We start from the raw sequence: 15,931 nt of genomic DNA on the forward strand, positions 1-15,931 counted from the left end.
CATTTTCTCACCTGGTCATGTCCCGTTCCCCCTGGGCGTATCTCTGTAGTCGGAGCAGCTCTGGCTGTAGGATCAGGTCTAGAACGTAGAACACAAAGCTGGTCTCCTCCACTCTGGGGACGTGCCACTGGATGTTCAGGTTCCACAGGTCCCCCGGACGACCCCAATCCTGGAGACACAGAGAGAAAAATGGTGGTGGGCGTGAGTAGAGGCCAACCCATATATCAGACGATACTGTCTTTTTACAGTAGAGAAAGTTGAGTAATGTGAGTAACGCAGCAAATTTCTGGCGGCAGGTGTTGGAGCGCATAGTTAATGTAACTCTCATTCTTACGTCATGTAATTCGGCGTTCAGATGGCACCGTGAAAAGCTGGGGCAGGCCAACAGTGGGAATTTTCTCAGTATAATTGAACTGCTGTCATTTTTACGACCCAGTTCTGAAATAACTTTTAGGATCCGTTAACTACCTCAGTCCTCAAATCCAAAATGAGCTGATTTATAGCTTAGCTGCGTGAGTGAAGTGTGACATTCAGGGAGAGATGCAGGAAGCCCCATTTTTATCCTACTATTATGGACACCACACCGGATGTATCCAAAGTAGACCAGTTAAGCCAAGTGTATCTCTATGTGAGCGTGATAAGGGATGCAAATAATGTCACCACAGATCTGACGATCACAAAGTGTTTTGGGGATTTCTGGAGACTGCTGACACATCAGTAGCTGAGATTCAACATAAAATCCTGGCAGCATAGAGGATAATGGGCTGGATATTTCAAAATGTGGTGGGCAGGGGTATGATGGAGCTGCTAACATGAGCAGGGTCTTAACCGGCGCAGTCTTAACCTGGCTCTCAACAACTGTCAAAAATGTGCCAGCGATTAAACAGTTTTATGATACTGTTGAACTGTTATACACCTTCTCCGGGCATAGCATAAAGAGATGGTCAATGATGAGTGGTATTTTTGATTTTGCATCAGAAACAGAAAATGTAACTAAAACGACTGTGTCCCACCCGCTGGTCATCTAGATATGAGTCCCTTGCCACCCTGAGATACAGATATGTGGACGTAATGAAGGACCCCACCAAGATGGTGCTTTTAAGTGACAAGAAGGACGAGAGGGATGATGCAGCAGCACGGAAAAAGAAAATTAAAAAATGAACTTTTAGTCGTTCTGCAGACTAAGGTTTTAGAAAATGTGAAGGTCAGCCTACTAAGGACATAGAGGTCCTGTCCAGATTCCCACAGGATTTTGAGAAAGCCAAAGTCACTGCAAAGACCCTTGCTGACAGGAGCTCAGAACACATTTGAAGACACTCGGAGAAGGAAGGCGAGGGGTCATTTTGATGAGCTATGTGAGGACGAGCGACTGTCTGATGGGGAGAGTCAATTTAGAGCCAACGAGCAAACAGATTTAAAAGTCTGCGGGCAACAATGAGTCTGTTTGACTCCATCCATCCCACTACCCTGGCCAAAGCAGATGATGCGCTCTACGAGACAGACAGCCGGCTGACTGAACATTACAGATATATCAGCAAGTTTCCCTGGCCAATTACTCTTTTTCAGGGAATGTTTTAAGAAGGAAATAGCAAAGCACACTACAGTGAGAGACCTGGCCAAGATGCTAATTTTGAATTACAATTCAGTCACTGCTACATTTGGGGAAGTAGTTACAGCGATGCTCTTTCTGTGACTGCCTGTAACGGTAGCCAGTGCCGAGCGCTCCTTTTCCAAACGGAAAATAATTTAATCATGGGAGCAGCTGAGAAGCAGCATGGGACAGGAGAGACTGAGTGGGTTGGCCATTCTGTCCATTGAAAACACCAGGGCCAGGACCATGGATTTTAATGCCATAGTCAACGACTTCACAGAGCGCAAGTCCTGTCGAATGCCAATCAAATGAGTGAGTAAGCTTATATTTTTAAAGGGCAGCCTATATAATTAATTGACATTGCTTGTCAATCTACGACTATGATCAATCTGTCTTTGGAAACCATGTTCTGGTGCACGGCCGCTGAGCCATTTCATTGTCATCATAGCCTATACGTTTAACTAGGCTATAAGAATAATAGTAAGCACATACACATCATATACTGTTAAAAGGCATGCTGCCATTTCAGACATCTGTTTGAATGCTCCACTTGGTTGATTTTCTGGTGTTTTTGCAATAGGCCTCTGCAGGAGGCAGATCATCTGACATAGCGGTATGTCAGTTTTGACCCCCTGCGTAACTTCAGCAAACATGTACTGGGTCATCAGCTGTGTTTCAGTGCCTGTCAAGAGATTGATCTATGTATTTATGTTTTATAATATAGGCTATTACCTATTATTTGCAGATAAAATAGGGTGGTTTCTGACCGCTTTGTGCTTCTGTGGTGCTGATCGACTTATATGGGTTCATTTCTGACCACCGTTCATGGTGCTGAATGTATTGGCTATATTGCGGCTTCTCTGGTAACAGCTTCAAATGTGCCCTTAGATTAGGTTCTGCTCTGCTGTTACAATGCTTAGTAATATTAACGCACAGCCTTACCAACAAAATGATTGACATTTTACGGGAAATATTGGTGGTGACAGGGGACTAATGTTTTTGGGCACCTGGGCCCGTCATGATTAAGCTACGCTACTTGGCATGGCAATGGCCATGGTCGGTCTGTCAGCACAGCTGAAATTTGTCTGACCACTAGGAAATAACATTTGAGGCTCCCATCTTGGCGGTGGAGAGGATTTTGGTGTTTTAAAGCCAATTTCCTGCATTCTACACATATCTTCAGTAGCTTAAAGCCAAATTCCTGCAATTCTACACATTTTGCCTTGGCGCTGAAATACATTTTTCCGCTTTTAAGCAAACTTCCTGTAACGTAATGCACTTGCCATGGTTAATGCTGTGTTCTTATGCTCAAAAGTTGTTAGTTCTCAAATGTTTAAAATTAAAAAAATATATAGGTCTATCTTTTCTACACTGAAAGTGTGTCTACAATGCAAAAATGTATTAAAACATTTAAAATGGTTTCACACTGCGGCCCACCCAAGACGTTTCTATGCAGAAAGAAAACCGGAAAGTTTGGCTCAATATGTTAATAATACACCTGATTTTTAAAGGACAAACTAAAATATCACATTTACATAAGTATTTTACTCAGTACTTTGTTGAAGCACCTTTGGCAGCGATTACACCCTCAAATCTTCCCTTGACCCTGACTAGTCTCCCAGTCCCTGCCACTGGAAAACATTCCCACAGCATGATGCTGCCACCACCATGCTTCACCGTAGGGATGGTGCTAGGTTTCCTCCTGTCATGAGGCTTGGCATTCAGGCCAAATAGTTCAATCTTGGTTTCATCAGACCAGAGAATCTTGTTTCTCATGGTCCGAAAGTCCTTTAGGTGCCCTTTGGCAAACTCCAAGCAGGCCGTCATGTGACTTTTATTGAGGAGTGGCTTCCATCTGTCCAATCTACCATAAAGGCATGCTTGGTGGAGTGCTGCAGAGATGGTTGTCCTTCTGGAAGGTTCTCCCACCTCGACAGAGGAAGTCTGGAGCTCTGTCGAGTGATCAACGGGTTCTTGGCCACCTCCCTGACCAAGTCCCTTCTCCCCTGATTGTTCAGTTTGGCCAGCTCTAGGAAGAGTCTTGGTGGTTCCAAACTTCTTCCACTTAAAAATGGAGGCCACTGTGTTCTTGGGGACCGTCAGTGTTGCAGAAATGTTTTGATACCCTTCCCCAGGTCTGTGCCTCGACAATCCTGTCTCGGAGCACTACGGACAATTCCGTCGACCTGATGTTCTGACATGCCCTGTCAACTGTGGGATCTTATATAGGCAGGTGTGTGCCTTTCCAAATCATGTCTAATCAATTGAAGTTACCACAGGTGGACTCCAATCAAGTTGTAGAAACATCTCAAGGATGATCAATGGAAACCGGATGCACAAGCAAAGGGTCTGAATACTTATGTAAATAAGGTATTTCTGTTTTCTATATTTTATAAATGTGCAACAATTTCTAAAAACTGTTTTCGCTTTGTCATTATGGGGTATTGGGTGTAGATCGATTAAATAAAAAAAATGTACAATGATAGAATAAGGCTGTAACGTAACAAAATGTGGAAAAAGTCAAGGGGTCTGAATACTTTTCCCGAATGCACTGTATGTACACAATCAAAGAGGTTAATTATGGTCATGTGGATTGTGGACTGTATAGAGAACATGTCTATTCAAACCACATAGTATAATCTCAGTGGTACCCGGTCCACTAAGTCATAGCTATCAATGTATTATAATCATGTCTTGACCTATGCAGCCTTATGCCATATGTTTATAAAGGACCTAAGCCATATGTTAATAAAAGGACCTACGTGACCTCCCCATAGCATTACTTAAAAATGTAAGATTGAGTTGCTAATGGCAGCCTGTAGTACACCGGTCAGCTTTCAATTGGAGTTAAGGCATCCGCATGCTTCCCAGCCGAAACAGTTTGAGCATATATTATGACGACACTAAAGTTCTTGTTAGCTTTTTTCACCAGTTTTTCGGCCACACATTTTTTCTTGAGGCAAGCCCAAATCGGTGATTGGTCAACAGTTGGAATTCTTCAGTAAGTTCTTTGTTGTCGTTCAACGAGAGAAGACTAGTTTTCATGCACATTTTGTCATTTAGAAATACTGCACCAAACATGTTAGTTAGATGTACGACAAATCTCCTCAGCAAAAACGTTGAAATCAATGACAGATTTCTTGAGTCATCTTAGATGAATTAAGACTATTTTGAGGAAGTATATACGGACAAATATGGACAAACGGTACTATTGACGCTTTTTTCTCATTTTTCAAGCGAATGTCTTTTAAGGGAGTATGCGAGCACTCGTTCGGGTCGCCTAGCCGACTTTGGCTAGCAAAACTAAAGCATGCTGACACATTTACTCAATGAAAGGGGGCAGCACTGAGTGAGCCTGCAACATCACTTCCTGTAGTAGCTCAAACTGCACATGTTGTGTCTCCATGAGATGTCATCTTAACCAACTTCGTTTGGCCTAAATGCACTATTGAGTCTTCACATAGGAATCAATGGTTTAGTCCATTCATATATAGTCAATGACATGCACGCAAATAACACACACACACACACAGACATACAAAACACACACACGTGCTTGTCTTGTAGTCCTGACATCAATTCTAAGAACAGCAGGCAAGACACCTTATTTGGCATCTAGTGCCATACAGGCTTTAATCCATTGAGCTAGCCAACAATCTGCCCTGGGGTGCGTCCCAACAATCTCTCCTTCCTCCTGAAGTGAACATTCACTACTCCACACACATTTTAAAGCATTGAATTGTTAAAAGGAATGGCCTGGATATACCAGGTATTTCCTTTAAAATCCATGAAAGTGCACACTTCGGGGAGAAAGGTTATGTCTCTACCTCTACTGGGGGGTGACATAGTGAAGACATAATAGGATCACATGCCAGGCCATAGAGATGGATAAAGGGTGCACTTGCCACAAAAGCCTTTTAGTGTGGACTGGGATTTCACAATTGTACTTCCTATGGGCAAAGATAGGTGTCCTCTATCCATCTCTATGGACCCTTCTCACTGACTAAGTAGACAGGGGGAGGGCTGAAGAGAGTAAATGAGGAAGGAGAAATAGAGTTAACAGGGCAGAGGCATGTTATGCACTGGACCACTACTAGTCTGGTCTGGTTCCTTTGACACACTTTCTTACCGAAGGTCCAGAGTGACTGATAAATGATAAGACCAATCAAGAAGATAATGTAAAAAGGTATAAAATAACACCATTTGTGATAGAAATGGACAGAAGTGCTCGATAATCACCATTTTTCACGGTCTTCTGGGTTATAAATATGTATTCCTAACAAAGAATATGTAGCAGAAATTTGGCAGGCAGGAATCAAAAAAATATATAAAACTAAAGTTTTGGACTTGATACCTTGATGGGCAGGTAGTCCTATATGGGCTGTTGAAAGTCCCCTGGTACACTGCAGTACTCTGTGGGGTAGATAGATGTGTTACCCCTAACACCAGCCCTGCATGTACCACTAACCCTAACCCCCTAGCCCTGTACTTAACCCTATACTGTGCATACCTTGATGGGCAGGTAGTCCTATATGGGCTTTTGAAAGTCCCCTGGTACACTGCAGTACTCTGTGGGGTAGATAGATGTGTTACCCCTAACACCAGCCCTGCATGTACCACTAACCCTAACCCCCTAGCCCTGTACTTAAACCTATACTGTGCATACCTTGATGGGCAGGTAGTCCTGTGTGGGCTGCTGAAAGCCTCCAGGTACACTGCAGTACTCTGTGGGGTAGATAGATGTGTTACCCCTAACACCAGCCCTGCATGTACCACTAACCCTAACCCCCTAGCCCTGTACTTAACCCTATACTGTGCATACCTTGATGGGCAGGTAGTCCTATATGGGCTGTTGAAAGTCCCCTGGTACACTGCAGTACTCTGTGGGGTAGATAGATGTGTTACCCCTAACACCAGCCCTGCATGTACCACTAACCCTAACCCCCTAGCCCTGTACTTAACCCTATACTGTGCATACCTTGATGGGCAGGTAGTCCTGTGTGGGCTGCTGAAAGCCTCCAGGTACACTGCAGTACTCTGTGGGGTAGATGAGGGCTGTAGACCTCAGGATATGATGCAGCAGGTTACAGGCCAGGGTGTAGCCCTGTTTACACTTTAGATGGAGGGTCAGCTGCAGGATCTGAACCAGCTGTGTGCTGTAGGGAAGGATCTTGTCCCCGTCCACACGAGTCACCTGGGGAGAACAAGGTTAGGAGAGAAAATACAGACCGCACCTGTGTTCTGTTCATTAGGGCACAATTCTTTTTATTTATTTTGCTACGGAAAACAAAAATAAGCTTTCTTATCAGATAACATTAGGTTAGTAACTCCCGCATTTCAAAAATGTTTTCCTGTTTGGTGTCTACTGACAGGTGAAGGGAACAAGAGAGTCTCTCAGTCCAGTCGGTATGAACACAGGATGAGGACCTCACCTCTGACAGTAGCTGAAGGTTCCATAGTAACTCCTTATCCAGTTCCTCCTCACTCAACACCTCTTCATCTGGAAAATCATCAAGAACAACACGACAGAGATAGTGAGATACTGAGGCCAACTCAGAACAAGGACCCAATGATTCCCACTTCTCCCCAACTCTAAGCCCTCCACAACAAATCAGCACACAGCATCATCTTGATCAAATCATGGCTGGATTAAATCAAGATTTGAATTTATAGCCCTGCACATAAACAGAACACACGTCCTACTTAGTGAATACTTACTGACAGCGATCTGGTTTATGGCATTGCAGCAGTGGGGCACAAAAAGCTTCAGAGACTGTGCCGGGTGACACTTGGAAGCTGCTCTGCACATGTCAGCCACCATCCTGCCAGCCACACGAGTCTCAAAGATGTTGGTGGTGGCAAAGTTGAAGACCTTCTCCAGAGCCACCTGAGTACAGCCAGGAGAAACAAACAGTTGAGTGTGAGTGAGTGAGTGAGTGAGTGAGTGAGTGGGTCTACCTTGAAGATGTCTATGGAGCACTGTGTGAGGATGGTGCTGAAGGTAGAAGATAGTCCCAGCTCCACCAGGCTCTCCAGATGGGTCATCTTCTCTGTCTCTGTCTCCTCTCTGGTCTGCTCTAGAGTACTGCTGTCTATCAGGGCAAAACACCTGGACAGAGATAAACACATGCACAGACACAGTTTAGAACTGCTATGCTGTTCCACTGATGACATGTATGCATACATAGGCTACATATATCACCAAAAGTATGTGGACACCTGAACATCTCATTCCAAAAATCATGGGCATTACTATGGAGTTGGTCCCCAATTGACTGCTATTACAGACCACTCTTCTGGGAATGCTTTCCACTAGATGTTGGAACATTGCTGCGGGGACTTGATTCCATTCAGCCACAAGAGCATTAGTGAGGTCGGCACTGATGTTGGCCGATTAGGCCTGGCTCATAGCCTGCATTCCAATTGATTCCAAAGGTGTTTGATGGGATTGAGGTCGAACGATTATGATTTTTCAACGTCGATACCGATTATTGGAGGACCAAAAAAAGCTGATTCCTATTCACACATTTGTAATAATGACAATTAAAACAATACTGAATGAACACTTATTTTAACTTAATATAATACATTAATACAAATCAATTTAGTCTCAAATAAATAATAAAACATTTTCAATTTGGTTTAAATAATGCAAAAACACAGTGATGGAGAAGTAATAGTGCAATATGTGCCATGTAAAAAAGCATTTAAGTTCCTTGCTCAGAACATGAGAACACATGAAAGCTGGTGGTTCCTTTTAACATGAGTCTTCAATATTCCCAGTTAAGATTTGGGTTGTAGTTATTATAGGACTCTCTATCTCTCTCTCTATACCATTTGTATTTCAAATACCTTTGACTATTGGATGTTCTTATAAGCACCATAGTATTGCCAGCCTAATCTCGGGAGTTGATAGGCTGGAAGTCATAAACAGAGCTGTGCTTCAAGCATTGCGAAGAGCTGCTGGCAAACGCAGGAAAGTTCTGTTTGAATGAATGCTTATGAGCCTGCTGCTAACTACCACCGCTCAGTCAGACTGCTCTATCAAATTATAGACTTAATTATAATATAATAAAACACAGAAATACGAGCCTTTGGTGATTAATATGGTCAAATCCAGAAACTATCATCTAGAAAACAAAACGTTTATTCTTTCAGTGAAATACAGAACTGTTAAGTATTTCATCAAATGGGTGGCATCCCTAAGTCTAAATATTGTTGTTACATTGTACAACCTTCAATGTTATGTCATAATTATGTTAAATTCTGACAAATTAATTACCGTCTTTGTTAGGAAGAAATGGTCTTCACACAGTTTGCAACGAGCCAGGCGGCCCAAACTGCTGCATATACCCTGACGCACTAGTTTTCCTAGTTAATATTGCCTTGCTAACATGAATTTCTTTTAACTAAATATGCAGGTTTAAAAAAATATAAGGCAGGCAGGCAGGCATTGATGTTTATGGTTAGGTACATTGGTGCAAAGACAGTGCTTTTTTCGCAAATGCACTTGTTAAATCACCTGTTTGGCGAAGTAGGCTGTGATTCGATGATAAATTAACAGGCACCGCATCTATTATTTGCAATGCAGGACAAGTTAGTTAAAATAGTAATATCAACAACCATGTGTAGTTAACTAGTGATTATGTTAAGATTGGTTTTTTATAAGATAAGTTTAATGCTAGCTAGCAACTCACCTTGGCTCCTTGCTGTACTCGCGTAACAGGTAGTCAACCAGCCACGCAGTCTCCTCGTGGAGTGCAATCTAATCGGCTATAATCGGTGACCAAAAATGCCAATGACCGATTGTTATGAAAACTTGAAATCGGCCATGCCATTTCTGCACGGACCTCGCTTTGTGCACAGGGGCCTTGTCATGCTGAAACAAAAAATGGCCTTCTCCAAACTGTTGCCACAAAGTTGGAAGCACAAATTTGTCTAGAATGTCATTGTATGCTGTAGCTGGAAGGGGCCTAGCCCAAACCATGAAAAACAGCCCCAGACCATTATTCCTTCTCCACCAAACTTTACAGTCAGCACTATGCATTGGGGCAGGAAGCCCTCTCCTGGCTTCCGCCAAACCCAGATTTGTTTGTCGAACTGCCAAGAGGTGAAGCGTAATTCATCACTGCAGAGAACGCGTTTCCACTGCTTCACATTCTACTGGTGGTGAACTTTACACCACTCCAGCCGACTATTGGCATTGCGCATGGTGATCTTAGACTTGTGTGCGGCCGCACGGCAACGGAAACCCATTGAAGCTGATGTTGTTTCCAGAGGCAGTTTGGAACTCGGTAGTGAGGGTTGCAACAGAGGACAGAAGATTTGTACATGCTTCAACACTCGCGGTCCCGTTCTGTGAGCTTGTGAAATAACCAAAACCACTCATTTGAAGGGGTGTCCACAATACTTTTGTATATATAGTGTACATTGACTTCGTTCTCCATACTCATACCTGTCCATGAACTGAAGAACAAAGTCCTCAAACTCTGCAGAGGCTGAGCACATCTCTCTCTCCACCTCTGTCAGGTCGCTCCTTTCATGAACAGCAGATGAACAGTCCACCAAAGGCACAAGAGTCGCAAACGTAGCAATGAATTGGAATGTTATCTGGAGAAAGGAGGGAGAGCAAAAGTTAGACCTGCAACACACACACACACACACACACCACACACTTCCAAATTGATGACAATCTAGGCCTACGAGAGCTTCTTCTTTCCCCTGAACTCCATTACCTACCATGCACTTGCTGAAGTCGTTGGGGTCGACCCCGGGAAGGGCCCGCATGAGGAGGGGCAGCATGTGTGTGGGGCCCTCGGGGAAGCGCTGGCCCCCAGACACCAGGCTGCGAGCCACACCGATCATACAGCTCAGTGTGGCAGTCAGTTGGTGGGGCTCTGTCAGTGTCTCCATAGCAGGGTAGGTTCTATAAAGAGAGAACAAGACAGAATTGAGAAACATAATGTCAAATACTGCCAAAAATATTGTGATATGATATTTTGGCTATATTGCCCAGCCCTAAGACAAATAGCTTTGTTTAATGTGTTTGTGGTATTTGCCTTAGAACTTTAGTTAATCTGCCTCTTGGAATACAGAACCCCATTCCAATTCTTCCCTCTGTATCCTCTACCCAGTGTTTCCCATAGATTAGCCTATTTTCCAGGCAGAGTACACAAGTCCCGATTTAACATTCAGGGAGTCTAAAGTTAAATAGAAATCAACTAAAGGGTTGAAGGCTTTAGGCATTGAGGGACAACAGATGTTGTGGGGCCCGCCCCATCTATACAATGAAAGAAGAAACACTGCCCATCCACTATTCAGACAGACAGTTTAATTTGACTCACTTCTCCAGCACTGGTGGTATGACAAGTTCGGGCCTCATGAGGGCCAGGTTCTGCAAGGCTTGAGCAGCGTCCAGACTGCCTGTCTTACTGAACATGGCCAGCAGCACCGGCTGCATCATACTCTCCACGAACGCCGTGATGTCCGCCTCTGTCATCTTGTGGCTGTCCGGTACCGGCGTGAGCCACGTGGGTTTCCGGTAGCGCTCCCGGTGGAGCCGCCGCACCACACTGGCCGGGAGGCGCTGCAGCAGCTTCATCAACTTCATCTGGGGATAAAGAGACAGACAGGTGTGAGGACATGAAAACAGAGACAGGTGTGAGGACATGAAAACAGAGACAGACAGGGTTAGAGACACACTGGCTGAGAGACCGGTGGGAGGACATAAAGACAGAGACCGGTGGGAGGACATAAAGACAGAGACCGGTGGGAGGACACAAAGACAGAGACCGGTGGGAGGACATAAAGACAGAGACCGGTGGGAGGACATAAAGACAGAGACCGGTGGGAGGACATAAAGACAGAGACCGGTGGGAGGACATAAAGACAGAGACTGTGGGAGGACATAAAGACAGAGACCGTGGGAGGACATAAAGACAGAGACCGGTGGGAGGACATAAAGACAGAGACCGGTGGGAGGACATAAAGACAGAGACCGGTGGGAGGACACTAGCTACACTAGTTCATTTAGCAGACAAGATCTGCTTAGAATTCCGTGGCATTATTTTATAATAGAAGAATAGAATTGAACAAAGCTGAATAAAATAGAAAGGATATTTTCTGTCATGCTGGAGGATGTTGCAGGCAGCAGAACGTTCTCCACGGCGTCTCCAGACTCTGTAACGTGCTCAGTGTGAACCTGCTTTCATCTGTGAAGAGCACAGGGCGCCAGTGGCGAATTTGCCAATCTTGGTGTTCTCTGGCAAATGCCAAATGTCCTGCACGGTGTTGGGCTGTAAGCACAACCCCCACCTGTGGACATCGGGCCCTCATACCACCCTCATGAAGTCTGTTTCTGACCGTTTGAGCAGACAAATGCACATTTGTGGCCTGCTGGAGGTCATTTGCAGGGCTCTGGCAGTGCTCCTCCTGCTCCTCCTTGCACAAAGGCGGAGGTAGCGGTCCTGCTGCTGGGTTGTTGCCCTCCTACGGCCTCCTCCACGTCTCCTGATGTACTGGCCTGTCTCCTGGTAGCGCCTCCATGCTCTGGACACTACGCTGACAGACACAGCAAACCTTCTTGCCACAGCTCGCATTGATGTGCCATCCTGAATGAGCTGCACTACCTGAGCCACTTGTGTGGGTTGTATACTCCGTCTCATGCTACCACTAGAGTGAAAGCACCGCCAGCATTCAAAAGTGACCAAAACATCAGCCAGGAAGCATAGGAACTGAGAAGTGGTCTGGTCACCACTTGCAGAACCACTCCTTTATTGGGGGTGTCTTGCTAAATGCCTATAATTTCCACCTGTTGTCTATTCCATTTGCACAACAGCATGTGAAACGTATTGTCAATCAGTGTTGCTTCCTAAGTGGACAGTTTGATTTCACAGAAGTGTGATTGACTTGGAGTTACATTGTGTTGTTTAAGTGTTCCCTTTATTTTATTGAGCAGTGTATAATTCACAAGTGATAGGCTAATATTGTCACCCATCAACCTATTCCTGATTTAATTTGGTCTTTACGTATACTAAATAATATATGTGTGACATTTGGTTTGATTTAGAATGGACCATTATCATGCACCTGTCTCGAAACCGGGGCAGCGGGAAAAAAATACATTTCGTTGATGCAATTAAATAGTGAATGAAGGACACTTTTCCCTGTGGTTTATTTTCATGCCAGTCAGGTAGGCTATACTTAATATTAGGAAAGTTGAGAAATAAATATAGTAGGCCTAGCCTATACAAAGCTGATCCTCCTCTTTTTAATAAAGGCCATCATTCTGTTTTTTCATGCAATTGCATAGCCTATAGAAATGTTGGCAACATGAGCTCATGGGCTCTCATGAAGTGTTTGATTAGATTATTGAACACATTTGCATTGATGTCAGAATGATTAGAGGGACAATAGAGTGCTGAGTACCAGGCAGTTAAAGTTTTGAAGGCTACTAATGACCATCAGCAGCATCAGAGCTTGGAGAAGCCTAATTACCCTGACAAAACGGTCATGTGGAATTTGACTGCCTTCATGACACATGACCGCCGGTGTGGCGGTAATACAGTCATCGCAACAGCCCTAGTCAGGACGGCATGGCCTTAGAACCAATAACCCATCAGGACAGCATGGCCTTAGAACCAATAACCCATCAGGACAGCATGGCCTTAGAACCAATAACCCGTCAGGACAGCATGGCCTTAGATTGTTTCATCTCTATATAAAGACCGACGAACTAAGATCTGAAATGTCTGTCACAGATCCAGCTCCCTAAGTGGCTGACAGAATGTCAAATGTCAGGCCAAAGTCATTTTATTAATCCTAAACAAACCCTGTGTCTTTCTATGTCACTTCAGTGATGACCATTACATTACACAATACAACTTTTGCCAAGCCAGGACACATAGTGCCCTCAAATTGGACACAGGTCCCAAGAACGTCAGGTTGTCTGTACACATTCACCTACTTGCAATAAAACCTCAACATCTGAGGGGTCAGGAGGTTTCCCAGCAACAAAACGGGGTCACAAACAACTCTCCCTCCAGACCTGGGTACAAGAACTAAATCTTTCAAATACTTTTAAAGTTCACTTTAGCTGGAGTGCCAAATGAGCAGGGTGTGCACTTTTATGAGCATTCTATTGCGTCAGAAAGGCTCAATCGAGCCCAGGTTTAGTATTTGTAATGGTATCTGAACCCAGGTCTATGTCCCTCACCCATAAATAAAGATTTGTGTATGACTGAAGACACTGCCTGTAGCCAGAGGCTCTGGTCTGATGACGGAGGGGGGGGATGTTCCTAGAACAGAATGGCGTGTGCCCCCGATATCAGGTTAACCTTTAATAGCACGGCTGGTTGCTGCCTCTCTCTCATATGTCATCAGGGTGTTATTTCTGAACTAACAGTACTAGCAGATCATGTGCCTTCCAAAGAAGGCATCCACAGGAAGTGAGAGTTCTAGTGACTCACCAGCCAGCGTCCATGGTTGGATGGGTGGAAGAAAGATGTGATGCTGTTGAAAAGGCCACTGAGCTGTGCCTGGGCTTGCTTACTGGGGCCTCCCTGCAATCACAGAAACAGATGCTTAACATTAAAATACACATACATACATACATACACATACACATATATATATATATATAAACAGCAAAAAAGGAAACGTCCCTTTTTCAGGACTCTGTCTTTAAAAATCCAAATAACTTCACAGATCTTCATTGTAAAGGGTTTAAACACCATTTCCTATGCTTGTTCAATGAACCATAAACATGCACCTGTGGAACGGTCATTAAGACACTAACAGCTTACAGTCGGTAGGCAATTAAGGTCACAATTATGAAAACTTAGTACACTAAAGAGGCCTTTCTACTGACTCTGAAAAACACCAAAAGAAAGATGCCCAGGGTCCCTGCTCATCTGTGTGAATGTGCCTTAGGTATGCTGCGAGACATAGGACTGCAGATGTTGCCAGTGCAATAAATTGCAATGTCAGTACTGTGAGACGCCTAAGCCAGCGCTACAGGGAGACAGGATGGACAGCTGATCGTCCTCGCAGTGGCAGACCACGTGTAACAACCCCTTGGGTTGTGCCATGGCAGAGATCTTTGTGGGCTATACTCAGCCTTGTCTCAGGATGGTAAGTTGGTGGTTGAAGATATCCCTCTAGTGGTGTGGGGGCTGTGCTTTGGCAAAGTGGGTGGGGTTATATCCTTCCTGTTTGGCCCTGTCCGGGGGTGTCCTCGGATGGGGCCACAATGTCTCCTGACCCCTCCTGTCTCAGCCTCCAGTATTTATGCTGCAGTAGTTTATGTGTCGGGGGGCTAGGGTCAGTTTGTTATATCTGGAGTACTTCTCCTGTCCTATTCGGTGTCCTGTGTGAATCTAAGTGTGCGTTCTCTAATTCTCTCCTTCTTTCTCTCTCTCGAAGGACCTGAGCCCTAGGACCATGCCCCAGGACTACCTGACATGATGACTCCTTGCTGTCCCCAGTCCATCTGACCGTGCTGCTGCTCCAGTTTCAACTGTTCTGCCTTATTATTATACGACCATGCTGGTCATTTATGAACATTTGAACATCTTGGCCATGTTCTGTTATAATCTCCACCCGGCACAGCCAGAAGAGGACTGGCCACCCCACATAGCCTGGTTCCTCTCTAGGTTTCTTCCTAGGTTTTGGCCTTTCTAGGGAGTTTTTCCTAGCCACCGTGCTTCTACACCTGCATTGCTTGCTGTTTGGGGTTTTAGGCTGGGTTTCTGTACAGCACTTTGAGATATCAGCTGATGTACGAAGGGCTATATAAATACATTTGATTTGATTTTGATTTGATTTGAACAACACCCGCACAGGATCGGTACATCCGAACATCATACTTGCGGGACAGGTACAGGATGGCAACAACTGCCCCAGTTACACCAGGAACGCACAATCCCTCCATCAGTGCTCAGACTGTACGCAATAGGCTGAGAGAGGCTGGACTGAGGGCTTGTAGGCATGTGTAAGGCAGGTCCTCCCCAGACATCACCGGCAACAATGTTGCCTATGGGCACGAACCCACCATCGTTGGACCAGACAAGACTGGCAAAAAGTGTTCTTCAGTTGTGGTTTTGTCTCACCAGGGGTGATGGTCGGATTCGCATTTATCGTCGAAGGAATGAGTGTTACACCGAGGCCTGTACTCTGGAGCGGGTTCAATTTGGAGGTGGAGGGTCCGTCATGGTCTAGGGCAGTGTGTCACAGCAACATCGGAATGAGCTTGTTGTCATTGCAGGCAATCTCAACGCTGTGCGTTATGGGGAAGACATCCTCCTCCCTCACGTGGTAACCTTCCTGCAGGCTCATCCTGAC

At 44.8% G+C, this 15,931-nt stretch overlaps 1 protein-coding gene across 2 annotated transcripts in view; it reads right to left on the minus strand.

The window, feature by feature from the left end:
- The window catches only part of LOC109870031 (proteasome activator complex subunit 4B-like), a 77,988-nt gene that overhangs the window by 32,519 nt on the left and 29,538 nt on the right, over nt 1-15,931 (minus strand). For both annotated transcript variants that reach the window (XM_031804755.1, XM_031804754.1), the window contains 9 exons: nt 14,059-14,151; nt 10,936-11,201; nt 10,331-10,517; nt 10,047-10,201; nt 7,550-7,700; nt 7,310-7,478; nt 7,024-7,091; nt 6,570-6,785; nt 12-169 (listed from right to left, as the gene is read on the minus strand). In XM_031804755.1, coding sequence (XP_031660615.1) covers nt 12-169; nt 6,570-6,785; nt 7,024-7,091; nt 7,310-7,478; nt 7,550-7,700; nt 10,047-10,201; nt 10,331-10,517; nt 10,936-11,201; nt 14,059-14,151 — 1,463 coding nt within the window. The remainder of the gene's footprint in view (nt 1-11; nt 170-6,569; nt 6,786-7,023; nt 7,092-7,309; nt 7,479-7,549; nt 7,701-10,046; nt 10,202-10,330; nt 10,518-10,935; nt 11,202-14,058; nt 14,152-15,931) is intronic.

Source organism: Oncorhynchus kisutch, linkage group LG25, assembly GCF_002021735.2.
Source record: "Oncorhynchus kisutch isolate 150728-3 linkage group LG25, Okis_V2, whole genome shotgun sequence".
Classification (NCBI taxonomy): domain Eukaryota; kingdom Metazoa; phylum Chordata; class Actinopteri; order Salmoniformes; family Salmonidae; genus Oncorhynchus; species Oncorhynchus kisutch.